The sequence below is a fragment of the Spermophilus citellus genome (genome assembly GCF_964194105.1).
Source record: "Spermophilus citellus genome assembly, chromosome: 19".
NCBI lineage: Eukaryota > Metazoa > Chordata > Mammalia > Rodentia > Sciuridae > Spermophilus > Spermophilus citellus.
In genome coordinates this window covers 21,183,375-21,193,326 of record NC_138201.1, presented here as the reverse complement: position 1 = coordinate 21,193,326, position 9,952 = coordinate 21,183,375, and the positions used below count along the sequence as shown (strand labels likewise).

General features: G+C 60.7%; 1 protein-coding gene across 1 annotated transcript; it reads right to left on the bottom strand.

Moving 5' to 3' along the window:
* Positions 1-5,117: 5,117 nt before the first annotated feature.
* Positions 5,118-5,816, bottom strand: DNAJB8 (DnaJ heat shock protein family (Hsp40) member B8; the record flags this gene model as incomplete). Its single annotated transcript, XM_081276141.1, has 1 exon — positions 5,118-5,816. One exon carries the CDS (start codon positions 5,814-5,816, stop codon positions 5,118-5,120), a length of 699 nt encoding a protein of 232 aa, XP_081132267.1.
* Between the last annotated feature and the right edge of the window lie 4,136 nt (positions 5,817-9,952).

Sequence of the window (9,952 nt, the reverse complement as noted above, 5' to 3'; positions counted from 1 at the left end):
ATCAGCCTCTTGCTGTAAATGTCCCTGCCCCCCTGGGCTGCCCGGGGGCCTCTGGGTGGAGGAGGGGGACCCCAAGGACAGAGCACGGTGACAGGGCCTTTCCTCCCTGTTGGTGGACCCCGAGCCCCGTCCCCAGCCCTTTTTATATTTTATTGAGAGACAGGGTCTCGCTGAGCGGCTCAGGGCCTCGCTCAGTGGCTGAGGCTGGCCTCCACTTTGCAATCCTCCTGCCTCAGCCTCCCCAGCTGCTGAGATGTGCACCTGCCGGACAGACAGACGGTCTTAGTGGAGAAGAGCTGATCAGATGCCCTTGTTTCCATAGCAACCCGGAGTGGGCAGCAGCCTGGTCTCTGGAGGAGAAGGTAGCTTCTCCGTCACCGCCACCCAGAGCCTCACGACCCCAGGGGTTTCCTGACCGGCTGCTCGGGTGACCGCAGGCGTAACCACGGCGCCCGGGGGCTCAAGTGGCTGGTGGTGCCAGGTTCCTGCTTTGGGGTTGACAGTCGAGTGTGGCTGGCGGGCGGGCAGGTGACCTGTCCCTGTTCCCAACCCCGCCAAAGCCAAGGAATGTCGGAGGCCAGGGACATGGGGCCAGGCAGCACCGTGGATGGAGAGGGCCGCTTTGGGAGCTGTTCTGGGGTCACCCGCCTGTCCTGGGTGGTCCCCAGTCCCTCTGAGATGGCTTTTCTTGGTCCCAGGGATTGAACTCGGGACGCTGAACCGCTGAGCCCCAGCCCCAGCCCCTTTTTGTGTTTTATTTAGAGACAGGGTCTTGCTGAGTGGCTCAGGGCCTGGCTCAGTGGTTGAGGCTGGCCTCCAACTGCGATCCTCCTGCCTCAGCCTCCTGAGCTGCTGGGAGGACAGGCGTGTGCCGACTGCGCCCTGCTCTTCTGCTTTGATCCGCTTCCCAGACAAAAACATACCCTCCTCCCCACGGGCTCCCCCTGGGGATGGACGCCGGGACCAGGTTTGGCCCCAGGACCAGGCTTTGAAGTGCCCCTTCTCAAGTCACTTGAATCCTCCAGACAGGAGCCCATTTGAGAAGTGGGTGACGCTAAGCTGGTCCCTTGGTCCCCCCACTGTGGGGAGGAAGGGAATGAGGTCCTGTCCTCTGGTCAGGCTCTCTGGTGGACAGAAGCATCTCCTGCCACCCCACAGAGATGTCCACGTCCCAGTCATTGGAGGCTGTGTGTGGGTCAGGCGGCTTCTAGAAGGTGGTAAAGGAAGCTGGGCACCATGGTCACGCCTGTCATCCCAGGGGCTGGGGAGGCCGAGGCAGGAGGATCGCAAGGTGGAGGCCAGCCTCAGCCACTCAGCGAGGCCCTGTCTCTAAATAAAATAGAAAAAGGGCTGGGGACGGGGCTCAGGGGTTGAGCACCCCTGGGCTCAATCCCTGGGACCAAAAATAAAAAAAAAATGTCCTGTGAAGCCAGCCAGGCCCTGGATCTGGGGACGTTTGGCAGAGCAGGGACCTGGCATCTCTTTCTCTGCTGTCCCCTGGCACCTTCCCAGGTCCTGGGTCAAGGCTTGTTGTGCGGTCGGGTGGGGCAGGCCTTGTCTCCAAGCTCCTGTTGGGGTAGGTCTGGAACTGGGCCCACGGAGCAGAGCCCTCTTAAAATGCAGATGGTGATGGGTGGAGCATACAGTAGGTGCTCAGCACGGCCCCTGATTCTGGAAAACCGAGATCCACATGGACCTGTTCAAGCTTCAAAAATAGGATGGTCTTTAAGCACCAGCCAGCTAAGCCAGGTGCCTGGGAGGCCGAGGCAGGAGGATCACAAGGTGGAGGCCAGCCTCAGCCACTGAGCGAGGCCCTGAGCCGCTCAGCGAGACCCTGTCTCTCAATAAAATAGAAAAGGGGCTGGGGACGGGGCTCAGGGGTCAAGTGTCCCTGGATTCCATCCCTGGGACCAAAAAAAACCCAAACAGCAGCCTTCTGTTCAGGTGTGACCCTGTTGAGGCCCAGGAGGCAGATTCGGGAGGCCTGAGCTGCCCACCCCAGGGGGCCAGGAGGGGAGTCCAGGGACTGGGCCTGGCCTCTGCCGCTGCTCTGGGACCTCCTTCCCGGGTCTCCTCGCCGGTGACCCTGGGTCCCTGGCTCTCTGGGGGGTGTCACCCGCTCTCTTCCTCCTGGCTCCGGCCTCCCAGGTCCCCCTGCCCGGCCTCGGGCCCAGCCCACACTGCCTGATCGGGTCCACTCTGTACAATTGCTTGGACGCTCGTCCCCTGGTCCCCATGGCAACGGGGCAGATGGAGCCTGCGATTAGCTCTGCTCCTCCCGCCTGGGCTCGATCTGTCTTTGAAATTAAATCAGCGGCGATAACATCGACTGGCCAGAGGGGGGAGGGGGAGGGGAGGGGGAGGAGGGGGAGGAGGGGGAGGAGGCCCCACCCACCCGGCCCAGGGGACAGGGAAGAGGACGGCTCAACTCCAGGGCCTCAGTTTCCCTGTCTGTGAAATGGGACCAGATGAGTGGCCGCCCTGGGGCCTCGGGTGCACACAGGCCCAGCTCCTCCTGGGGTGCAGGGGGGGCTCCCTGGGGATCTGGGGGGAGGGTTGCAGGCAGACGGTGCAAAGGTCCTGAGGTAGCAGCCACTGTCTGCTGGATAGTGAGGCTGGTGGGGCTGGAGGAGACGGAGTGACGGGGCCGGAGGATGGACACAGGGCTTGGGGACCACTGTGATCATGGTGGCTTTTACAGATCCGAGCGTCTCACGAAACAGGTTTTCACGGGATCCTCTGTGGGGTCAAAATAGGGGAATCGAGGGCAAGAGAGGAGGCAGGGAGGCCAGGAGGGAGGCCGGCCAGGAGGGAGGCCGGGGTTAAGGTCCCAGGTCTAAGTTGGGACTTGCCCTTGACCTCAGAAACCACAGGTGGAGGAGCCCCCTGTGTCCCCATCTGGGGCTTCCACCCAGCCCCACCCTCAGGGTGCTCCTGTGTGACCAGGGAGCTCACGCAGGAGTGGGGACTGGGGACTTTGAGAGTGACAGCCTCCCTTCCTGGCACAGACCCTGCGCTCGACACCCAGGCAGGACCAGAAGGGGCTCCAGGGGACATTGCCCGAGCCTGGCAGAGTCGGGCGAGACCTCCCCCAGCAGGTGAAAAGAGTCGGCCTCCGTGTCTCTGTCTGTAGAATGGGGCACGGGTTCAGGGGTGTTTGAGGACAGGAGGCAGCAGGAGCCCACCTTCCTCTGTGTAAAAGGAGACGGGTCTGTATTCAGCTGTGAGGCCCCAGAAAGAAAGGAGAGGCCGGGCACGGTGGCTCCCGCCTGTCATCCCAGGGGCTCGGGAGGCTGAGGCAGGAGGATCGCCAGGTGGAGGCCAGCCTCAACAAGTCAGCAACTCAGGGAGACCCTGTCTCTCAATCAAATAGAAAAAGGGGCTGGGGACGGGGCTCCGGGTTGAGCACCCCTGGGTTCCGTCCCTGGAACCAGAAGAAATCAAGGAAGCGGTGGGTGAGACCCTGTCACCGGGGTCCTCGGGTGCTGAAGGACATGGCACCTCGCAGACACCCGGATGTCTGCCGTCCGCCCAGCACCAGCCCCTGTGGCCACCCGGGCTGTGGGGCGGTAATCAAATTGGCCCCAGCAGCTGTCGGTACTAAATAGACACTCGACGCGGCCAGGCTGCGCCCCTGATTAGGGACATTAGCAGGTCGGCGGGGACAGAGGTCAGGTGGTTGATGTGGTGGAGGGGACTTTGATGAAGTTAGTCCTGGAGCCGGACCCGAGTGGAGGTCCCACCTTCTGTGCGTCCGGGGACTCCCCTGCCCTCTTCTCCTAACCTGGTTAGGGGGACCTCCAGCTGCTGGCTGTCCCCAGGGGCCCTCAGAGCCAGGTCCCTGGGAACGGGAGCCGGGCAGAGTCTCCAGACGTGGCCGCTGCAGCCAGATCCAGTGCCTCAGCCTCCCTGGCCCCTGGGACGACAGGCGTGGGCCACCGCAGCTGGCCCAAACAGACATCTTTTTAAGAGCAGCCCAGGGGGGCTCTCGGATAATCCAGGGAAGTCCCTCCCCATCAAAGGAGTCTGCCCTACACTACCTGGAGAAAACTCTGGCTCTGCCTGGCTGGGACCTGCTCTTTGTGACCCTTTAGCTCCAAGGACTAAAAACAGGCTTTGCCCTGGGAGATAGGCAAAGGCTCTGAAGTTACCAGAACTTTGCATGTGCAAAGGCCCTGAGGTTACCAGAACTTTGCATGTGCAAAGGCCCTGAGGTTACCAGAATTTGGGTTCAGTGGAGATACAGGAGTGGGGTCAGCATGGTGAGAGCTGGGGGGGGGTCAGGGGAGGCCAGAGAGGTGGGCAGGGCCAGGCCATCGGCATGTTAAGATGCAGGTGAGGAGAGCGGTGTTTACACTTGGAACATCGGAAACCACAGAAGGTTTAAAGCAAGTCACACAACGTGGACATGGGTGACTGGGATCTGGCCTGGCTGCTTCATAAAGAATCACGTGGCCTGGAACGGGGAAGCTTGGAGAGAGAGTGACAGGGGCCGTGGGGGGAATTGATGGTGCGTGGGACTGCCACTTGAGGTTGGATCGGAAGTGACAGTCATGGTCCTGGGGACCCAGGTGATGCAGATGAGAGAGATTAAAATCCGTGCGCGGGGCTGAGGGTGTCACTCTGGGATGAGGTGCTGGCTTAGCATGCACAGGGCCCTGGGTGGCACCAGAGGCAAAACATCAACCACCTGTCATCCCAGCGGCTCGGGAGGCCGAGGCAGGAGGATGGCAAGGTAGAGGCCAGCCTCTGCTACTTAGCAAGGCCCTGAGCAACTCAGCGAGACCCTGTCTCTCAATAAAATCGAAAAAGGGCTGGGGACGGGGTTCAGGGGTGAAGCACCCCAAGTTCAATCCCGCCACCCACATCCAGCTGCAGAATAATGACCCCAGATTTTTTCACCCTAGGACAGTCTGGTCACATGTCCCTTGGTTGGACCGATCCCACCCCGTCCACCCCTCCTCCCAGGTCATCACCACAGACACGCAGTGTGGACAGCTGTCCTTGAAGTCACTTGGCAAATGTATTCATCGTCAGCCTAAGACTGTGGCCCCCGGGGTGGGGGGGGGGACAGCAGCCGGTGGCAGGTGGGGGGGCGGGGTGGCCCGAGTGGCCCGTTACTTGCTGTCCACCCTCTTGAGTTGTTCCTTGCCATTGATGGTCACCGACTTGAGCTGCCCGTCCTCCTCCACCTCCACGCGCTCCTGCCCGTTCTCCACGATGCGCTTGGTGGTCACCTTGTGGCCATTGACCATCTCCGTGGATGACATCACCGACTTGAACCCCGAGCTCCCGGAGCCAGACCCCCCAAAAGAGGTGGAGGAGAAGGTGGTGCGGCTGCCCCCGCCTCTGCCCAGGACATCGAAGTTGGAGAAGGCCTCCATGAAGGCCGGGAACTCGCCAAAGCCTGCCGAGAAGGCCCCTCGCAGGCCATGTCCCCTGCTGCCCCGGTCACTGCTAAAGGGGACATCCCAGAAGTCAAAGGAAAAAGGGTCCAGGCCACCAAAGAACTCACGGAAGATGTCCTCGGGGTTACGGAAGGTGTAGCCCGTGTCGAAGGGACTGTTGTAGGGGGTGCTGGCCCCGCCACCTGCCCGCCAGCTGTCACATCCCGCCCGGTCATACAGGGAGCGCTTCTTGGGGTCAGAAAGGACCTCGTAGGCCTCAGACACCTGCTTGAACTTCTTCTCGGCCTCCTCTTTGTTGTCGGGGTTCTTGTCGGGGTGCCACCGCAAAGCCAGCTTGCGGTAGGCCTTCTTGATGTCGTCGGGGGACGCGCTGGACTGCACCCCCAGCACTTCGTAGTAGTTGGCCATGCCGAGGGCGGGCACCGGGTGGCAGGTGGGAGCCGAGGGTCACAGAGGCCCCCGGAAGGCTGGGGCCTGGGTGCAAGGGACGGATGGGCACGTCGGGGCGCAGCAGCTGCTGGGGGGCACCCCTTGGGCTGGGCCTCGGCTGGTCTCTGCGGGCTCCGGGCTAGACTGTGCCCGGTGGCTTTAGCTTTTCATAGTCCGGTTCCCGGGGGACAGCTGGGGCCTCCACTGGGAGGGGTGGGGGGGAGGGGAGGGACAGTGCTGCAGTGGGCCTGCTGGGCTGGGCCCCCCTCCAGAGCTGGGACCAGGGACCCTTTGTGACATCAGTTCCTGGGGTGGGGCCCGGGGCCACACAAGGCCTGCCTGGTCCACCTGGCTCTGCCAATGAGGTGGGCCATCGCGGTGACCCTGGGACACGCAACCCAGTCACCCTGGGGCTGCTGGCTGAGCCTCCGCTGGCCAAGGAGCAGAGGCCGGATGAGCCTCTGGGATCGGGCCTCGGTTTGGGCGATGAAGGTCAGTGGTAGTGGTCCGTCGCGGCTCAACCAACCTGGGTCGTTTGTTTTGGGTCCCAGGGATTGAACCCAGGGACGCTTCACCGCTGAGACCCGTCCCCAGCCCCTTTTTCTATTTTATTGAGAGACAGGGTCTCGCTGAGTGGCTCAGGGCCTCGATAAGTGGTGGAGGCTGGCCTCCACCTGGCGATCCTCCTGCCTCAGCCTCCTGAGCGGCTGGGGTGATGGGTGTGGGCCACCGCACCTGGCCATTTTATTGTCCACCCATCCACCCACCCACCCACTTGGGCTAACCCAAGTCACTTGGCAGGACAAATGGACAGATGAAGAGTCCCAGGGCCAGTAGCTGCTGGTGAAGACCACATTTCTGTTGCAGGACCCTGTTAACATCCTTCGAACGTGTCCTCCTGGTCAGGCTCGCCCATGGGACCTGGAGAAGCACACCGGCTCTGTGGTCTTCCACCAGGACGGATGCAGCTACAGCAGAGCTGTTGTGGACCATGGTCATGTCACACAGGCCACCCTTGATGATGGAGAAGATGGTTAAAATGGGCAAAGGGATCGTGGTCGCAGCGTCACGTGAAGGTACGGTGTTGGCGGGATCATAATTGTGTGGCGACAGTGGAGCTGATGATGGGCGAGGGGAAGGTGGCCATGTCCTGATGGAGGTGACAGTGATAGCTCGATGGTGGAAGAGGTGTTGCTAGGATGGGGAGGTGACAGAAATAACTACTAGAGAAGCTACTGGTGTGGTTGGTGGTGGCAATGGAAACGGTCCCGATGAAGATGGTGGCATCTGTGGCAGGTACGCCTCATCGAGCTTCCTCACAACATGGCCTCCCCACGCCCCGTCGAGCTTCCTCACAACATGGCCTCCCCACGCCCCGTCGAGCTTCCTCACAACATGGCCTCCCCACGCCCCGTCGAGCTTCCTCACAACATGGCCTCCCCACGCCCCGTCGAGCTTCCTCACAACATGGCCTCCCCACGCCTCGTCGAGCTTCTGGATGATGGTGGAGAGGACGTCTGTGGGAAAGGGGACATCAGCCGGTGAAGGTGGGGCTCTGGGTTTTCAGTTGCTATCTCAAGACCCCTGAAAGGGTCTTCTTGCAGAAGCCTAGAAGATTCTTCCGAAACCCCCCACCCTTACCCTGTGATTCCATGTAAGTCGCCCAGGCATGAGATTTTTGAACATGGAAGAGAAAGAGTCAGTTGTGGGCAGCGGGTCCCCAGAGGTCGCCGCGATTTCTGTGCCAGTTTCGGTGACTCTTCTGCTCCGGGTGCCCGCTGGGCTGTTGAGGGACTTGTGACCGTGTGCCTGTCATGGCGATGGTGGTCCCGATGCTGGTGGACACGGTGACGGTGGTGATACGGTGGTCGTGACTCGATGGTGATCAGTGGGAAGGAGATGGTGGTGATGGCGGTCATATCAATGGTGATCAGTGGTGGGGAGGAGATGTTGGTGGTGACGGTCATATCAGTGATGGTCAGGACAGCGAGAGTGACAGAGAAGGTGGGCATGGCGGGGGGTGGGGGTGTTCATGGGGATGGTGACATCGGGATTGGTAAAGGTGACAATCAGCACAGGGTTGTGGGTGGTCCTAACGTTAAGAGACAAGGGACCCAGAATGATAGGTGTCCAAGAATCGTATCACCGTTCCCCTGACCCGGGCTCCTCTCTCTCCATCCTGGGGGGCTCTCTGGGGCTGACCGCCACCGTTTCTCTGTTTCCCGGTGGTGGCAGGTCTCAGGGCACCCTGGCTCCTCATCCTGCTCCAGGCCCCTGGGGAGAATGATCCAATGCCCAGGCAGGCTCAGAGAGGGCAAGGTACACCCAAGGTCACACAGCAGTAGAGGGCGGGCCAGACGGATGGACAGGTCCCCAATGGGTATTCTCAGCAGCCAGAGGCCCCTCTCTGTCCCGGTAATTAATGGAGTGGCTTCTTAAAAGGATTCTAATCACCCCCGATCCTATCTGCTTATCACATGTGTCCCTAATTAGATGATCCTAGCAATCATTCAGCTAATTCCCTCCAGCCCCTGGCAGCCCTGCCCAGCCCAGCCACCCCCACCCCACTCCCAGGCTACCCTGCCCCGGCCAGATGGACCATTGGGGGACTTCTCTCGTGGCTCTGTAACTGCATTACCACCAGGATGGATGGGTGACACAGGGGACGGATGAGCTAGGAGGTGACAGGTGGGTGACGGAGAGCTGAGGGTGGGTGCATGGGTGGACGAGCAGACGGACACAGACAGACAGAGAGATGACCTGGCAGTTAAGGGGTCTGTCTGGCCCGGTCAAACAAGCTGGGTTCAAATCCCAGCTCTGCCAATCTCTAGCTGTGTGTTCTTGGGGAAGTTACCTAACCTCTCTTATCTCGGTTTCCTTATTTCATCAGGAAAAGGTGGGCCGTGACTAACTCAGTCTTGTGGCGAGAGGGTTGTGTAAGTGTGCAGTGACAGATGGGGCTGATGGTGGGTGACGAGACAGACCCAATAAGGGGACGGATTGATGACGAGGAACTGGGAGGTGCGGTAGGCGGATGGGTCCTTGGTAGAAGGGATAGAAAGGTGCAGATGGGTACTGAGGTGGGCAGGCGGGCGGTTACTCAATAGTAGGAGAGTTTTCCACGTGACGTGGGGCACACACCCGTCTTCCCGGCAGCTTAGGAGGCTGAGGCAGGAGGATCGCAAGGTGGAGGCCAGCCTCAGCCGCTTAGTGAGGCCCTAAGCAACTCAGGGAGACCCTGTCTCTAAATAAGATATGAAAAGGGCTGGGGAAGCGGCTCAGGGGTTCATAGGGCCCCTGGGTTCAACCCCCAAAATAGCGGGCGAGTTCATGAATGCCCAACAGGGAGTCGTGGGAAATGGACCATGATGGCAGGTCCCCTGTCTTCTCTTCTCGAAATGATTACAAGATTTCAGCTCAGTTCCTGGCACAGTTGGGGTTCAGACCTCTGGAAAGGCTTCCTGTCCACCCTCCCATCCATTGGGATGGGCACCAACTGGGCTCCCCCCCAGTTCCTTGACCCCACCAAAGGCTACTCCCTTCCTGGTGGTGGCCCCTGTGGTCTCTGGCGGTCAGAGCTGGCCTCAGACGCAGGGTGACTATCTGAATGAGGATCCTCTGTGGACACTCTGAGTTCCAAGAAGCTCCAGCCTGTTTGGGTACTGCCCTCCCCAGGTGCCCGCCTCCTAGCGGGCAGCGCTGCGTCCCTGGTGGGGTTCCCACAGGAGCTTCTACACACCCAAGAGGACTCCACCCCCAGGACTTCACACACCCACGGTCCTCTGTGGTCTCTGGGACCTGGGGGCTACCTGGGTTTTCCTAGAAAGAGACTACAACAAGGTTAGCATGACCATGTACACCACTACCCTGAATGGTGCCCACCATCCATCCATCCATCCATCCACCCATCCATCCACCATCCATCCACCCATCCATCCACCCATCCACCCATCCATCCATCCACCCATCCACCCATCCATCCATCCACCATCCACCCATCCACCCATCCATCCACCATCCATCCACCCATCCATCCATCCACCCATCCATCCATCCAACCATCCACCCATCCATCCATCCACCCATCCACCCATCCACCCATCCATCCACCATCC